This window comes from Pithys albifrons, chromosome 4 (genome assembly GCF_047495875.1).
Source record: "Pithys albifrons albifrons isolate INPA30051 chromosome 4, PitAlb_v1, whole genome shotgun sequence".
In the NCBI taxonomy this organism is placed as follows: Eukaryota; Metazoa; Chordata; class Aves; order Passeriformes; family Thamnophilidae; genus Pithys; species Pithys albifrons.
In genome coordinates, this window is record NC_092461.1 from 81,922,145 (window position 1) to 81,940,721 (window position 18,577).

The following is an 18,577-nucleotide window of genomic DNA, read 5'->3' on the forward strand; positions in this document are numbered from 1 at the left end:
TGGGCCTGTTGCTATTTTTTACAGTGTACTAATAAATGTCTTCTGAGTGCTGCTTTCTGCTTTGAGAGTTGTCTTTCTCTCGTTCTTTGCAACTTTTGTTGAGTCTTTATGTTCCGCTGCTGAAGTCTGGAGGTTTAGTCAGTGCCCCATTGTCTGTACTGCTGATAGCAGTGTTTAGGACTTCCTGCTCTTTCAAAATTGCCTTTGTTTGTCTTGGTTCTCCTAAATGCAAGGCCAAGCATAGGGTTTATACTTATTCTGGAGTTGGGGCACTCTGTGCTTCTCCAGCTGTGCCAGCTGTTGCTGTATGTATGTGCTGGTGGGAAGCCTTCACAGCAGAAGAGCCCTGGGTGAGATTTATCTGCAGCCTTAGTTATGCCATGAAAGTTAAGCTCAAAGCTTAACCATAGTAGAGCAGGCAGGCAAAAACAACAGCAGTGGCACTTCTGTGATCCTTGTTCATGGGTTTCTTTTCTATCTTCATGAGTTTCTCTGGGAAACTGAAAACTTGGAGAGTGTAGAGGAACCACTCCTAAATATTGTAGTTGCAAGCCCTTATAGGAGCCATGCTCTGTGAGAACCAATGTGCCTCCTGGACACTTTCCTTCAGTCATCTGGGAGAAAATGGAAATTCATGTGGCTGCTTCTGAAAAAGAGTGGTGTCCTGGGTTCTCACAGCCACCAGCTGGAAGCACTCAGCACCCCCTTGAGGCTTTAGTAGATGAGTTTTTGGATAGCCAGTTGAAATGTTGGGAGCCTTTGGAAACGCTGGTCACTGCTGGGTTTAAAAGCTTACAGGAAACCTGAGTGAGTGGAAGAACCTTAGTACACAGACCAGCCAGTCAGAGATTAGTCATGGAGAACAGGTAACTTGTGATTCATATGAATAATAGATATAATATCTTGTTTCTTTTGAGTCAAGAAACTTGGAATTGTAGGCAGAGCAGAGAAGGAATCAGAATTGTCATTTTTTTGAAATAACAAACAAATGTCAGTGCTGCAGAATGACAATAATGCAGCAGAAAATTGATATTAAAAGCATTTCTATCATAGCCATGGTGGGGGTAAATGCTCAGTGTGCTTCTTTAGGAGGAGACCCTGGAGATGTGGCTAATGGTGAAAAATTCACATTGTACTTGATTATAAAAGGACAGAGCTTCCTAATCCTTTCATCTTGCTTTTTTTCTTTCCATTTTTTTTTACTAGGAAGAAACAAACTGGCAGCACACTTAACAAAATCCTCCTATCTTCTGAGCCTAAGTCCTGGTCTCTCTAGACCTGGTGGCTTTGTGTTGGTTGCTATCCAACATTCTTGCTTCATTTTCTTCAGAATCACTTTCCCTCCACCCCACTATTTTCCAAATGCCACTTCCCCCCCCTCTCTCAGGTTTTCCCCATTAGCCTTGAATTGTTGCCACAGAATTCAGGACTTAAATGCCCGACAATTATGTTATTGTTAGCAAATATTCCCTCCCCTAAGAAAAGTCTCCTCACAGGTTAGTTAATGATGTTTTTATTAGCATATATTTTGGTTCATGGTGCCCTAAGTAGCTTCTAATTACAATGCTTTGTCTGAATACCTTGGGTGGCTGCCAGCTTTCCATTTTGCCAGCTGAGGACTATTGTAGCAAATAGTTAGGGAGCCTGAGGGCTGTGTTTCTAGGGCTGGAAAATTTATCTCTGTCCTTTTAAAATTCACTGTGTTGAACTCTGGGGTTTTTAATTTTGTTTAATAGAAGAAGCCTCAATTACTTAAGCTCAATTTAAACCTCAGTAGGAATTACCCTGTTTGGGGTTTTGTTGTTGTTTTTGTTTGTTTTATTTATTTGTTTTGGTTTTTTTTAATCTGCTCCATTTCCAGGAAAAGGCTGACTGATGACATGTCTACATTTCCCTCTTTTCTGAGTGACAGTGGTTGTCCTGGTGATTCAGAGACAGTGTCACAACACTGTCTATCGATGACTTGAATTGTTTCTGCAGTCAAGATGCAGTGTGAATTTTGCTCTATAGTGTTATAAAGATGACTCTGATGGTAGCCCACAGCTCAGTCAGAGAGGAGGTGGTTCATTGTATGTGGTGTGAGGACCTCCCAGCAGTGAGCTACTGCTTGCTTGCTGCAAATGTCGACAGGTGATTTCGTAGTTTGTCAGAGCACAAATGGCATTAAGTGAATATGTAATTTTTACTGGTTTTAGAGTGACTGTAAAGCATGATAAATCACTTAAGGGATGCATGTGAATGTGTTTTTTCTTAAGCTTCACCAAACTTGTAGCTTGACAGTGAGTTGTGATTTTGATGCAGTGTCTTTTGCATTCTCTGTTTAATGACTGTAAACTTCAGAAAGGCTAAGCATAGGTCAGTTCTGTGATGCTGTAAAAGTTTGTTTTCTGCTTATTTAAAATATCTTGAAAAGATTATCCTAAAGTGTTGAAATTATTCCCTCTTCACTTGAAGAATACTTAGATATTGGAGAAAAAGGGTCATCTATCTATCTATCTATCTATCTATCTATCTATCTATCTATCTATCTATCTATCTATCCAAATCTTCAATTTAACTAGCAAAACTTACCTGCAGGTCAGAGACAGATCTTCCCTGATTTATTCAGCTTGCAGATCCTGAGAACTGGAATCTCAGCCTTCAGTCATGTAGGGAAAAATACTCATGGTTTTAAAATGCTAAATGGTATCTGATAGTGGCTTTCATGCATAACATTTTTCCTATTTGCTCTCTGCCAGCTGAGAATGTCAGGAATTTTGTATCCCTCCCTGTTCTAGAAGCTTATGTGTCAGTATAATCTGTTTAATACTTGTTGGGTTTTGCCTTTGCTTCTCTCCACACCACAGTTTTCTGTCTGTTGGCAGCCACTGCCTTGAAGGTGACAGGAACGGGAGGATGTAAATGCCCAGACTTGGGCAAGTGGAGGCTCTTGAGCTGTGGAATAGGTCCTGTTCATGGTGCGTGGCCTGCTTCAGTGTGCTTATGGAACACAGATTCACAGGTGGCAGCCTCAGTCTCATCTGCCATGGATGCTTACCTGGCTGGCCCATGGAAGCAGTTAAGGCAGCTCTCCTAAACATGCTGGTAGTAACGTGATTCTGGCACTGGTCTACAATGCCCTGCACCATGATAACTTCAGTGGTTCAGGTTGTAGGAATGGGAGGCAACAGCATGAGGAGGAATGTACTTCAAATGGGTTTTGGGTCATGACTGAAGGGGCTAGGGGGGTGTTGTGGCAGGAAGGACCAAGGACAGGAGAAACAGGACACCTGTAATCACCTGCAGAGGAGGTAGAATGGACTGCTGAATGAGGGCATTGAGGTGACGTGAAGATTCTAGTCTTGAAAGTGTGAGTGTGTGTAACAGAAAGGGGAAGGAAGTTGCAGGGCTGTGTCCCTGCCTGTACATGTGAGTGACTAGCAGAGTCAGCAGCTGTGGCTGTCCTTACCATTAGGGGCACCCAGATAAAGAAAGAGTAAGATCTCTGACCTTGAGAGTACCCAAGTGGCTTGGTCTTGGCCATTCAGATGCAACATACGTCCTCAGAGAGCAGTTTTGTAGGAATGGGAATGAAATGTAGTCTAATTATCACAACTGTCAGGAAGCAAATCTTGTGCTGCTGTGCTCCTGCAGGTGCTTGGGAAGGCATCGTGTAGGAGAAGCTCAGCTGAATTCAAAAGTGTGTAACACTCACTGAGCATGGGTGTGATTCTGCCCAGTATGTGCACCCTTATCCTTTCCAGCAGTGCTTGTAGGCAGAAAGCGATAATCCTTTTCCAGTAAGAGCAGGTGGTGTTCTTTACAGTCCAAAATGGTAAAAGCAACTCAGTAGAGGAGTTTGGTGGTGGTGGTGGTGGTGGGTTTGGGTTTGCTTTTTATCCTCTTGGCTGTGGAGTTGGGAAGAGGCAGCCCTGCTGTGGCAGTATGCCAGCGCTGGGGTGTAGCACCACAGGATGGTGCAAAGAGCTGCTGAGATGAATTAATGTTGCCTGGTGTGCCTGGCAGATTGAATGAATCCCAACTGTCTTCAGCAGCATTTGTCAGCCTGTGTATAAACAAGCAGAAGTGATAGTTTTTATTTCTGTATTTATTTGGCCACTGTTTTGCTTTCTAAACCATCATTACATAAGACAGGGTTAAGAGACTTTCACTACCACAGCTCAGGTGTGATTTACATTGTGTTCCTTTGAATTTGGTTTTCTCTTCCAAGTATGATATGACTGCTCTGGGAGTTTTTCCTCCTCCCCATTCTTTCCTGATAGTACAGAGGAAATGTGAAAAGCATTGCCTGTGACCAAATATACCCCTCCATGATGAGATGCACAGGAAATAGAAAGCAAACTACTATAGAGCTTTTAAATAGGTGGTAGAATCATAGAATCATAGAATCGATTGGGTTGGAAAAGACCTCCGAGATCATCAAGTCCAACCCTTGGTCCAACTCCAGTCCATTACCAGATCATGGCACTCAGTGCCACGTCCAATCTCAGTTTAAAAATCTCCAGGGATGGTGAATCCACCACCTCTCTGGGCAGCCCATTCCAATGCCTGATTACTCTCTCTGTAAAGAATTTTTTTCTGATCTCCAACTTAAATTTCCCCTGGCAGAGCTTAAGCCCATGCCCCTTGTCCTATTGCTGAGTGCCTGGGAGAAGAGACCAGCCCCCACCTAGCTAGAACTTCCCTTCAGGTAGTTCTAGACAGTGATGAGGTCACCTCTAAACCTCCTCTTCTCCAGGCTAAACAACCCCAGCTCCCTCAGCCTCTCCCCACAGGGCTTGTGCTCCAGTCCCTTCCCCAGCCTTGTTGCTCTTCTCTGGACCTGCTCCAGCACCTCAATAATTCCTTAATGGTTGCTTCATTCCACCTTTCTGTTCTTTGCAAAGGCAAAGCTTCTCTTGACTTCGCTGAGGTGGCCAGATGAATGTTACAGAATTCCAAAGTACTCCTGGAATCAGTGAAGGTCCATTTATGCTGAACTTGCATTTGCACCATGTAAGACTGAATTTGTCCTCTGTGCTGCAGGGCTGTACAGCTGTGAGGGTTGGGCGGCTTCTAGTTTGGATCCTGAGACAAAAAGGGGATCTGCTTTTAGTGGAAAGTTCATAACGCACATATGGCCTCGGTTCTTCTTCAGTGGCAGTAGATGATGAACCACAAGTTCAAAGTGGAGGTATTGGTAGAGGAATACAATTACGAAGATGTTTTGAGCCCAGTTAGCATTGCACCAGTACCTACATGATTGTAGGTATGTAGCACAGTGTGCTGTGCTCTGAGGAAGAGAGTCTTGAAAGCCTACATGAAGCTTCACAAGTAATTAAACTTGGGTTTTGGCATGTCTTTGGTAAAATAAGTTTCTTACTTATATTTTCAGTGGCCCTTGTGGCCTGGCTGTAATTTGGATTGGAAAATGCACCCCTAGAACTTACATATTGTATTGCATGGTTTAGTGACCTCAGCCTCACCAGTCATTATCAACCCCTCCAAAGGAAAAGCAGGTCTAATGAGTGATGAGTGATTCCATATTTTCAAATAGGCAAACTTTTTTGTGGATACGGTGGGAAAGGCACAGGACTTTTAAATTTCCACAGTAGGTGAGTTGCTAATGGTAGTTTACTCAAGGTATTCCCAGTGCCTAGAAGGACATGGTAAAAACAATGAGTCTGAAGTTCTGTAGGGTAAGTAGCAAGTCCCTGTGTCTTTTGGCTCCCAACAAAAATGCATGCTGTAAAGTTGTAGGTGATTTTTGTTTTTTTCAAACAGAGGAGGAAAGCCAACTGTGAACATATTTACTGAATAAAGGATGATAACATGATTATGTTGCAGCCATGAGAAACATATTAGATGTTATAGGAAGTGCAGTTAAGGCTGTTCTATATCTAGAATGCTGCACGCAAACCTGGTCACCAGCAGTGAGAAAAGATGAACTGAAAGCTGGACCAGGCACAGGGAAAGGTGGTTAGACCCTGGTTTCTCCCTCTTAGCTTATCTTTGGATGGAAGAGGCTGGTATAGGACACTGGCAAAGTTAAATCTGAAAGACTGCTGCTCTATATTAATATTTTAGCTAAAGGCAAGCAGTGATCATTAAATTCTACCAAGTCAAAGTGCAAGCACATTACAAGCAATTTAGTAATAAGGAATTCAGAATGTTATTAATTGTCAAAATAATACGATCCCTGTAGCAATATCATGAAAAAAAGAAAACTAATTGTTTTAGGCTGGACATTGATCAGCTTTTGAAATGGATTAGCGGTGTGATTATTTGTGATGGTGAGAGCTGGTGTATGTCTCTTTCTGGTCTGTGTCTCTCTTGTTAGTCCAAGGTGATGTGAGCTGCTGCTGGCTGCAGATAGCGATGACATCTGCCGGAGCACTGCCCTTGGCTGCAGGTTATGGAGGGGCTGATTGCCTGGCAAGTTGGGATTGTGACCTGGGTGTCCATGTGGCAGAGCCAGGAGTGGCTGCCCAAGCATTTTGGGTGGCCCTTCTCAAGAAGAGGAGTTGTTCATATGCTAAATCTCAAATTGCTCCTGTTTCTCCTAATTTTCTTGGGAATTACTGGATACAGAAATACCGAGCTATAAAATCAAGGTTATAGAAATTGTAATTTGTAATACAGAAAGTAGTCCCATAAGATTTAATTTTGTGAGCTGTTTTTTTGTGTGTCACTTGTTTGGGGCATCTGTCCCACATTTGGTCCTTGGCAGGTAAAAAATGTGCAGATTAGTATTTTGTATCCCTTTAATTAATTTTGTGTGACTCTCTTTTTTCCAGTTAACTAGGCCACAAAAAGGTTCAAGAGGACTTTGCTTTTGGGCACTGGTTTAAAAGAAAAAAAGAGAAAAGAGCATCAAATAAACATAATTATCTGCATGATATTGGGAAATCCATGTTCGTAAACCAGAGTCTATCTTTAGATCATGAAACTTATACAGTTAAAATTTTTCAGCCCCTCATTTCATTCAGTGTTGTAAGAGGCTTTTCCTGTTTTCTTGTAGAAAACAGTGATTTCTTGGTACTGAGACAGAGTGGATCATCATGTTCATTTATTAGCTTGTATAAAAGAATGACAAAGGGCATTTTTTGCTTGTTTTGCATTTGTTTTTTCTAGCCCTAAGACTGGAAATGCTTTTCAGTGAAACAGCTATTATTCTTGTCACCTGGTCAGAAGAAAAGAGAGAAATTCCCAAGATACTGTGCAGGTTCTCAGTGTGCTCTCAGGGCCAGTATTGAAAGAATTTGAAGCATGTGAGTTTAACTGCTGCATGGCTCCTGTGAAGTGTGATTACTGTTATCTGAGAGCTCTTTGTAAATACATGAATACTGTGTAATCTAGATGAAAATGTAATCTAGATTAAAGCCAAATCAGCATATGTGGGGAGTATGTATGTTTTCTTTCCAGGAGTTTGCAGCCTGGGAGGTGTGTGTGTACACTCTGAAAGGTCAAATGTACCCTCAACAGTTAAGGTCGCTGATTTTCAGGCTACTTTAACACAACACACATGTTGAGGAGCAGGTCTTGGAAGTTCTTGAGGTTTGGAGAAGGTAACTTCTAGTCACAGGTACTCAGCCGATTAGGAGAGATGCCCTCCTAGACTTGTTTTTTGTGATTAGAGAAGGACTTGAAGGTATGTGGTTTGCCTGCCTGTGTTAGTAGGTGGGATGCCTTGGCCACAGTGATCATGAAACAAGTAATGAGTCCAATGTTTTCTTTAGACCTCTTTTGCTATTAACATACTTGAAAAAGCCCTTCTTGTTATCTGAAGTAATGCCCCAGGCTTGTCAGTGTTTAAGAAGCATTTGGACAGTGCCCTTAACAAGATGCTTTAACTTTTGGCTGGCCCTGAATTGATCTGGCAGTTTGTCTACAAAATCATTGTAGGTCCATCCCAACTGAAATGGTCTGTTATGTTCTAACAGACTGAAACTTTCTGTCATGATTTGAAAGCGCAAAAATTCTGGAAAGCATTTATTGCATTAAGTGTGAAAGTAATAAAGTAAACCACTAAAACTCCAGAAGGCACACATCTACCCAATTCCCTCGGGATTTTGGCTGATCCCATTTTGTCAGACCACGCTTCTTGACTGACTCCCTTTTCTTTTCTCATCCTCTTTCCTGCTGTTTTCTCCTATTAATGAGCTCTCTCCCACCTGCCTCACTCCCCACAACACTTCAGCACTTGACCATCTGTCACTGCTGCAGTGCATTCATATTGTTATAAAAGAAAGTGTCGACCTTGAGCTGGTGTGCGTGATCTGTGATAAATAGCTTACAAACTGGCAAGTGAACCAGCATTGCAAATAACATGTGTGATACATTGCTCGTGGAACAACAAGAAATGTGGCGGCTGCCAGGTCTGAACGCTCCGTCTAGAGGTGCAGGTCTGAGAAAAAGACATGCCCAGTAAATCTGCAGAGGTTTGCAATTTAATACATGGATCTGTGCATGTTTGCTGGGCAGTAAGATTGATAGCCTGCCCTAGTGATGGATTTGATTTAGGAGCTGACCTCAGTTTTCAGCTGCAGCCTAATATGCGCCTTTTGTAGATTACTTTTCAAATAAAAATTTATAAAATGGCTCTGTGAGTACAGCAAGATTGAATGTATTTTCCAAGAAAGATTGTTTTAGGTTTATTTAAGACAAAGTTTAATTAAATCAGGAGAAATACTGTTTTACTTCCTTTCTCTAGTTGTAATTATAAATTGAAGTTCTAAACCAGATGCTTAGTTGTGGTAAATAGGGAAACTCATGCTGTTCATTTGTTGTTTTAACAAAATGTATTTATTGCTTGGTTTGTTGTTTTTTTTCTCAAAAGATGTTTTCCTTGATATAAAAGCTGAAGAGTAACTGCAAGAACCCATTCTTCTTAAAGTTTCTGTCATATTATAGGATAGGTAAACATGACAGGTTTTCAGATTTTTCTGACAGGTTAATTTTTTCCAAGTCATTTGCAATGTTTTATAAAACTCGAACCCAAGCTGAATCCAGTCTTAGACCTAAAAACCAGAATGGTGTGGTTTGCCATGGAAAGGGATCCGTGTGCTGTCAGGTTAGGCCTCCAAATACAGGTGATCTTCATGTCAAAACTTGTCCTCACAGTCCATGCCCTGTAGTGGAAAAGATGGATTGAACCAGTAAGTGCTGACTGCATTAATTCAGCAAGATGGAGAATAGCAGGAGCTCTGCTTTCTTGGTGTTTAGTTTTAAAGAAAATTAGAGATTTGCAACTGCTGAAGAGCTCTGTTCTCTATGGAATGATAGAAAGTAGGTGATAATTCTGATTTATTAATGATAGTTTTGTTGGGGGGTTTTGTTTCAACAGTTTCATTCCTTGGCTCCAATGTACTACCGAGGTTCAGCAGCGGCCGTGATAGTTTATGATATCACCAAACAGGTAAGATCTGGATGCTTTTTGCCTGTGTTAATTCCTCTGCTTGGGCCTGAGTTGGAGTTAAACCCCACAACTCCAGAAGTATTTAAATGTAAATTTATCTGGGTTGTATGTTCTTTGGTAGTTTGTGTAGATCTGGATGGAGGTGTCCAACTGCTCTAAAACATTAAACAAGAAGTCCTGCTTCTGTGTTGTTTAAACTTCATTTAGGCAAAATGTTGGAGACTGCATTTTGTCAAAGTTTCTTTGGATTTCCTCTGGCTAAGTAGACTGGATAATATCCTGCAATGCCCCCTTCCACCACCACGTGTTCTCTGTATGGAAGTGAATTTTTGCTACAAAAAGCAGCTGTTTGCTTTATCAGCTGAGTGAAAATTAAGTTGTTTGCATATTACTGATTTTAAAACTAATTATTTTCATCTAAGCATATCATCTCATTTGCATTGCAGGACTCATGTCTTAACTTTGAAACCAGTAATGAAATAATAAGTCTCTGACCTTTTGTCTCAACATTATTAATTTGGAATGAAAATTGTGTTTTCAGATCCTAAACTGCTGTGGCTCATTTCTTAGCAGAGAAGGCTAGGAGATTGTATCTAAAACAGGCTTTTGGAAGAAACCCCTGCTGATAAAGCTGAGTTAGAGGCAGTGTTCATGGATGGATGGTCATGACAGTTCACTAGCATTTATTCCTTTTCTTGCCAATTGAATTATTCAGTACTAGGTTGGGAGGGCTGAGTTGGTTCTCCAGTGCATTAGTGAAATGATCTATCACTGATGATGGTGGTGATCCTTGCACAGCAGTTATACTCTCCTTTGCTACTTTGCCAGGAAAAGGCAAGAAAGAGTGAATGATGCTGGATTCATACTTATTTAAATCAAAAATATCTTATAGTTGATCTTGTAACATATTGTAAGAGTATAATTTTATTTTGCTGGCTTTTCTCCAAGCTTATGTGGAACAGCTCTCAAGATAAAGAGGGGAAATCAGGGGAGTTAGGCCAATGTGTATTTCACTTTCTGGTGCTTAACATTCAGTGTTAATCATTAAAGCAAAATGGATTTTTTTTCCCAAATGACTGATAGTGCTCTGCCTTCAGTGATACTGATACAGCCATTGCTGAATTAGACACAACTCTTAAGTGCATTTCTGAATGGGAAAAAAATTATTTATAATATATTTGGAAACTCACTTTGAGTGCCAGTAATAATTTTGACTGTGCATTTTAATTAGAATCTCTAGAAACAAAAGTGATTGTAATGCTATGACTTTATTAGTATAAAGAAATAGAAAAATCAATGTTAAAAGGTAGGTAGCATCAGAAAGAGTTTGAATTTTATGCTTGGAGGAAAAAACCCAAGTGAATTGTCACCTGTCTCTTTGGTTTTGTGATGAGTAAATTGAGGTTTACAAGGTCACAGACTTGGAAATACAGTGGGGAGCTCTCCTGGATGTTACCGAAAATATGACAGTGGTTGAGAGAGTAACCCCCTGGGCAGACGTTGAAATCAGACAAAAGAAGCTCACGTAGAAAGCAAAGGAAATTAACTACTAGCCAAACTTAGAAGAGCTGCTTTAGTTTCTTTATCACTGAAAATTTCATGTTCAATACTGCTTTGGGGTGGGGGGAGGAGGAGGCAGCAAAGAGGAAAGTGTCCAAGTTCAAGAATTCATTTGAAGAAGTCTTATGACTTAAAGGTTGAAAAGCAGATTACATAGATACATCAATGATCTTCAAATCTTGTGATCTATATAATAATTATTGCATTAATACTGTCAAAGCTGTTATCCTCTAGCTTGAAAATTAAGCAAATACATTACCAGAAAGTAGGCTGTTAGCTTACTTGGTTATTTCTTTCACTTAGGATTCATTTCATACTTTGAAGAAATGGGTGAAAGAACTAAAAGAACATGGTCCTGAAAACATTGTAATGGCCATTGCTGGAAACAAATGTGATCTTTCTGATATCAGGTATTAATTTTTGTTGTTGCTTTAATTGCAGTAACTATATTGTTTCTTTCCTTCAGGTAACAATTTTGCTTCATTATTATAATAGTATATAATTTTGGCCGGCTGTATTGATCCTTTCTAACACCAGTGATTCTAGCAATGCACAGCCTCAACAACAACAGCACAACTTGAATTATGCACTTTTTTTAACCTCTCGTTTACTGCCCTTCCCTCTGTATTTGTATAACCTCTACATCTTTTAGCTGCTGAATCAATTGGAATGAAAAACTACTCCTTTTTTTTTTCTCCTTCCATTCAGTTAAGATGTGTAGAATGTAATAAGGGATGAGCAAAACCAACAACATAAAGCTAGTAGGATGGGCCCAAAATAAAAAAAATCGTTAGTCACAGAGCTTTAAGTACTTGTGCTTTGCAACAACTGAAACTGTCCCATAATACTGGATGTAGAAAGTGTATTTTTGGTTTTTTAGGAGCATAACCTCAAGTAAAACTTGACACCTGCATCAAGCAAAGGGGGGAGGGTTGAATTCACCCCTGTGCAGAAGAGCTGAGATGATGCTATTTGGAATGAGAGTGAAACTGGAATTACTGTTCTGCTTGTTAGCTTTATTTTGGATTTGCATTTATCCCTTCAGGAAATGGAAGTGCATTTTGCTGTACAGTAGTGATTCTTTGTGTCAGTCCATGACTTGCTTCAAACATGAATACAGACTGAAAGACTGTATTTGATGCTGTCCCCTTAGGACCTCATAGGCTCTCATGGTTGTTCAAATATATCCCCCTGTTGTTCTATAATCATACTTGGGCCCTTGTTCACCAGAGTCCTGGAGCACGTGTGTAGCCTCAAGTAAGTGATACAGTGCTTTATTAAATCAAAGCCTATACAAGGGTAGAACCTGTGTGATTTTTAGGGTTTTTTCTTTTTTTGTTCTCCCCCTTGCTGCTGTCAGCCATGAACCAACACAAAAAATCAAGTCACTGGTTTCTGAACAAGCCCTGATTCTAGAAGATCCCTGGTTTCTGCTGGGCTAAGAATCGGAGGCACAGACAGAGTAGTGTTGTCTCCTGCATGATGGTGGGATATGCTCATCAACATGGTGAAATCGAGTCCTGTAAGAAAACCAAATGTTTCCAAAAATGAAGTAGAAAAAAAGAGGAAAGGACAATTACAAGAATAAACCCAAAAAACAGTTAGCACAAATCAGAGGTTTTGGTTTCCCTGAACGTCACTTTAAATTTGTTGTTTAAGTGTCCCCTGCAATACAATAGCCAGATTAACTCAAGGGTAATAAGTTTGGAGATTGTGACAAATACCAATTGCAAATGAATCCATAACCAGCCCTCCTCCCTCTGCTTATGGGAGGATTTGCAATGGCAACTAGCTTTTAAATGCAGTTCCACCAGAGGCAGGTTATCTTCAGGACATGAAGGAAAACCTGCACCACAGAAATGTCATGAGAGTACTGGAGTTCCTCACAGAGTGACTGTGATCTTCTCCCCACATTATTATCTACCACTGTCTGTAGTTACTGATTGCTGATAATCCAATTCCTGCTCCTGTTCAGCAGTACAGCTCTTCCTTGTGCAAGTTGTTTTGCTGTGTGAATGGTCCTCGTGCTCTGTGAGCTAATGTCTCCTAATTTCTTTGGATTTTTAAGGAGAGGGCTTTTTTCTCTCCATAATTATTAATAGTTTGGGGAATATTTTTTCATGCAATTGTTCTTTCTGCATCCCCATCTTTTTTTTTTTCTGAAGTCTTCCAGTGATGCCCAGCTAAAGAGATTTTGGTGGAAAAACAGAGAGCAGACTGTCTCATATGTGATTTATTTTCACAGCCCTTCTAGAAGTCTATTTGTTTATGCAATGCGTGCAGCTGTATGCATTCTCTGTCTGCTTTATGTCTTCAGAATTACTTCACTAAAAATGATTTTAGGTGAAACGTGTCACCAATTTATCAGATTATTTCCAGTGATTGATTCCAATGCATGCCTTTAGGCGCAGAGAATTTAAAAATAAGATTATGTGAGCACGCAGGAGCAAGCTGCTGTTTGTATGCATTTTTGGCATCTCTCTTTGGTTTTGTAGAGCTTTTGGCAGATATTTTGCTGGATATCAGAAAGACAGCTGCTTTTAAGACCAACGTGAATAGATGCAAAAGAGGACAAGCTGACCCAGTTCAAGTTGATTTGATTCTGCTGTCTCTAAGAGTGTAGGAGATAATGTAAGGAGGAATGAATGTAAGCAATAAGAACTGATTATCTTCCTTGGGAAAAGACTGGCACTAGTTCTTATAGTCACTGGCCATGTTACACTCCTTGTTTAGCATCTAAAATTTGGTTTTGAGCTTCCAAGATGTGTTTGGGACACTTACAGGTCGTGCTGCTTTTTGTCAACGTTGTTAATCAGCTATCAGCAGTTTTTGGTGCTTTGTTGAAGTAAATTACTTCTCCAGTTTGAAGGAATTTCTACAGATAGGCAAGCAATTTTATTAACTATAAATCCTCATCTTTGTTGTGGTACTAGCACCTCTAGTGTTGCTGATTGTTCAGCATACCTTTAAGTAAAAGTAGTAGACTTTGTTTTTCTTCTGGTATGTGTCCTGTTCTTCTGATAGGGCATTAAAAAGTAGTTTCAAAGACAGGAGCTCAACCTTCAATGCTGAAATGTTGTAAGTGTCCAAAATACTTTTCTGAGCGTTGTAGAAGTCAATAATTGTAACAGCAACTAAGAAGTGTTCACTTCCCTAAAAATGTGGTACATCTTCTTAGCAAATTGTGTTCCCTGGAAATCCTTAAGAAAATTCAGCAGAGTTTCATGCTCAGATCTTCACTCAATGCATCCAGAATATTTCTTTATTCACTAATTATTCAGAAAATCTCAAGGGGGATCGAGTCAATAGAGTAATTTGGAAAGGATAAAATGCAATAATTGAAGTCTTTCAGAACAGAATGGAACAGATCTGGCAGATCTTTAAGCAAGTCTTCCATAGAGTGCAAGAGCTGGCAATCCCCAAGAACAAGAAATTAGTCAAGGAAGGTAAGAGACTGGTATGGGAACTACTGGGCAAAAAGAAGTAAAATGCACAGACAGAGGAAACAAGGACAAGTATTCTGGGAAGAGTATAGAGATGAAGTTCACAGGGATAGTGTGGGGAAAGCCGAGGCAAAGCTAGTCCTGAACCTCGGAAGGAACACAAAGAATGACAGGAAGGGCTTCTACAGGCAAGTTAACCAGAAAAGGAAGGTCAAAGAAGGCGTACCCCCTCTGATCAACTGCACTGGAAAACTGGTAACAATGGGCAAGGAGAAGGCTAAGGTAGTCAACAACTTTTTTGCCTCAGTCTTCAATGGCAGCCTCTCTTCCCACACCTCTTGAGTGGATGGACAGCAGGATGGGGACTGGGGGAGCAATGTCCCTCCCACTGTAAGGAAAAATCAGGTTCATGACCACATAAGGAAGCTGAACTTATGTAAGTCCATGGGCCCAGATGAGATGCATCTTAGAGTCATGAGGGAATTGGCTAATGCAGTTGCCAAGCCACTCTCCGTGATACTTGAAAAGTCATGAAGTCCCAGGTGACTTAAAAACGGGTCTTCCAAAAAGGTGTAAAGGAGGACCCTGGGAACTACCGACCTGTCAGCCTCATCTCTGTACCTGGGAAGATGATGTAACAGATCCTTCTGGAAGCTGTGTTAAGGTACCTGGAAGACAGGGAGGTGATTCAGGACAGCCAACACAGCTTCATCTTGCATGTGTTCATTGCTTATGTTAGTGTTCCACCATTTGTACTTTTCCATTGTGAAAAGGTAGCATCTTACCAGATGATGACAAGTCCACTTGATGTATGCAGCCTTTTTGGTGCCAGCAGCCCTGGATGGCATGATGCTTATTGCTCATGTGCTGTAAACCTTTATAGCTTCCTTTAAAAATGTCATCAGAGAAAGCTAAAAAGTTTTGTGATGCTTCCTTGGAATATTCTTATTTGCTGCTGCATTTGTGTTTCCTGCTGAAATTTGTTTTCACATCTGAATTACGCAAGTTGACAGTCTTCATTACATAACCCTATGCTTTCAAATTTCTCCCTTTACTGTTGTTTGAATATTATGTTATGTAGTTAAGTTCCTTTTTTCTTATCTCCAAGGCCATCTGCAGATAGTAGTACCTTTGATAATAAAGGTCAAGGTGCCATTTCAGAGTTAGTAAGGGGAATGCTGCTTTTTCTGTGTCTTCTGTAATATAAGGATATGTAATACTACAAAGAAGCAAGTAATGGAAGCAAGCTCTGAATCCAGATGTTGGAATTGTGGGGTACTATTTTGAAAAAGATTTGTCATAAATTGTGCAATTATTCTGCCTCTCTTTATGTTTCCCATGAGCAGCAGATCTGATTTATTTAAAATATATAGCTCCATGAGCTAATTGTGAAATTGCATTTCTGTGATTCCATGTAGGCCCAAGGCACTCATATTTGGAGAAAATTATACAAGGAGTCCGGATTGGTACATCAGAGCTGTGGGGTGAAGTGGTTGGTGCAAGTTCTGCATATGCAGTAGACATCTGTAAAGCCACACAAAACACACCAGATGATGTATTGAACAAGTGGAAGAAAAATAGTGCTGGCAGCCTAGTGCTTCAACATGTGCTCCCCTGATGGGGTATACCCTGGGTGCCTGGTAGCTTGATCAGTCTTTGATTCTCAGCTGTTGCTCAAAAATTAGGAATAGAGGTGGTTACAGACAGCAGCAGGCATGGCCAGATCCAGCTTTGCAACCTCACTCGGGCAGATACAAGATCATCATAAGCCTTGCTTGTCTAAAGCAGAAGTCTATTGTATGTTGTGAAGTGCATTTACCAGCTTTTGACATATGAATTATTGACTACAAAATAAGGGCATTCTACCAGGGATATTAAGATGGTGTCACTTCAGTGACATGGCACAGAACGGTGGCCTTTCCCCAATGAACTGGCACTCACAGGTTGCTGTTGCTGATGTACTTTCATATTTATTTCAGAACGTCTCTTGTTTCCTTGCTGCTTGCAAAGACCAAGATATACGATGCTCTTACCATTTTCACCCACAGCAGTTGTACCTTATCTTGTTTGAACAATTGTTATGTGGAGAGTGCTGGTTGCTGCCTGGATCAGCAGAGTCCTATGTCTTTTCTCATACGTTTTAATGCTTTTCTTACCTGAGTCAAGCTTAAAATACAAACAAATAGGTTGTCATTTAGATTATTTTCCTTCTTGCAAGGCATCAAGTCAACAGCAAGTCCCAGAAATCTGTAGATTGATCACTATTGAAATGTTAATATTTTGAATATGATGACCTAAATGCCATAAAAGGCAGTATTACTTTTGCAGGGAAGAAGACCATATTAATGCTTTTCTGATCAGCCTGTGTTTGAGGATGGGCTTTTTAAAAAAAATAAAAATTTGGTTTCTTTTATTTATAAATGTTTTTTTTTTGTAGGGAGGTTCCTATGAAGGATGCCAAAGAATATGCAGAATCTATAGGTGCCATTGTTGTTGAAACCAGTGCAAAGAATGCTGTTAACATTGAAGAACTTTTTCAAGGAATAAGTAAGTAAATGCTTCCTTTATATAATTAATTAAATTTGATTGTTTGGAGGACTTCTGGAAATACCTGTTTGTTTCGGGTCTATAAACTACTTTCCCAAGGACATCAATAAATCCCACTGAGCCAGTAGTATGGCTGTTGTTTATGCAGAGGTAAACTAAGAGCAACTTTGAATATAGCAGAGCAAAACATAGTAGATACAGGATAAACCTGTTCATTCTAAATGTGTATATAAACCCAAACCTGAGTCACATCGTCTGTTTCAGATCAAGCCTGCTGTAGAGGTGATACTGTTGATCTTATCAACATTTGATAAAATCTTAAATGTTGATAAGTGCTCATGGTAAGTAGAAAGTAGTCATTGCAATGGAATCTGTTTAGAAAAAAACCAACATAAATGTCTCTCCACATCTTTTAAACATGGTGAGACTAGCACTCGTCATGAGGAAAAGGAAAAAACATCTGGTTCAGCCTAACTTGTAGAGATTCCAGTGCTGGTCTCTCTCTGCAAGTGGGAAGAAATTTGCAGGCTGAAAGGGACCTCATGAGACCTTGAGTCCAGCTTCCTGCTCCAAGCAGACTTGATAGTGAATTCAGACCACGTTGCTTGGGCCATTGCCTAGCTGGACCCTCGAGCAGAGGTTCCACAACCTCTTTGGGCAGCTGAGTCCAGTATTTAAATGGTCCTCCCAGTGACATCCCCCCCTGTTTTGTCAAGTCAGAACCTGTCCTGATTCAACTCACAGCCACCACTGCTCCTTGTCCTGGATGTACCTCACTAAAGAGTGTCATTCAGTCTTCTTCGCCATTCCCATAGGTACTGACAGACAGCTTTGTGGTCCACCAAAGCCATCATGTCTCCAGGCTGAGTGGTCCCTATTTCCTCAGCTTTCCTCACAGGGCAAATGCTCCAGCCCTGACTGTCTTGCAGCCCTCCTCTGAATTTGTGTCAGTTTGTCAACATTTTTCTTTTGTGGGGCCCAAAACAATTGTGACCCAGCTGATGTTAGAGTGTGTCTAGAAGGGAATAACCACTTCCTCTGATGTTCTGTCTTGGCTCTTCTGGATGTGGCTGAAGATGGTGCTGGTTGTCTTTGCGGCCAGGGTGTGCTGCCAGCTCATACTCAGATTGCTGTCCTCAGGTTCTTTTTGGCCGAGCTGCTTTTTAGACAGCCAATCCCCAGCTTGTCTCATAGTCAGAGGCTTGTCCGTCCTGCAAACAGGCCTTGACATTTGGCCTCTGAAGTACAAAAGGCTCCTGTTTACCCATCTCTCCCTCCAACCCAAGACCCTCTGAACAGCAGCCCTGCCCTCAAGGATCTTGAGTGCACCTCTGAGTTGGGTATCACCTGAGGGTTGAAGTGGGGTTGTGTTTTTTCATCCTTCAGGCTACTGATATGAAGGAAGGTACTCTGTGATATTAAGGAAGGTATTCTACTTCTTACTCACTTACAGGTAGATACCTACTATTAACCACTGGCCTTTGAGTCTGATGATCCTGCCAGTTTTCTCACACAGCTAATAATCTGCCTACCTAGACTGTAATATCGCAACTTGGGTGTACCAGAATTCTGTAGGGAGAAGTATTTAAAGCTTGGATGTACCAGAATTCTGCAGGGAGAAGTATTGAAA

General features: G+C 40.7%; 1 protein-coding gene across 2 annotated transcripts in view; it reads left to right on the top strand.

Annotated features, from left to right (window-relative positions):
* The window catches only part of RAB31 (RAB31, member RAS oncogene family), a 66,001-nt gene that overhangs the window by 33,338 nt on the left and 14,086 nt on the right, over positions 1-18,577 (top strand). For both annotated transcript variants that reach the window (XM_071554832.1, XM_071554833.1), the window contains exons 4-6: positions 9,326-9,397; positions 11,261-11,367; positions 16,838-16,947. In XM_071554832.1, coding sequence (XP_071410933.1) covers positions 9,326-9,397; positions 11,261-11,367; positions 16,838-16,947 — 289 coding nt within the window. The remainder of the gene's footprint in view (positions 1-9,325; positions 9,398-11,260; positions 11,368-16,837; positions 16,948-18,577) is intronic.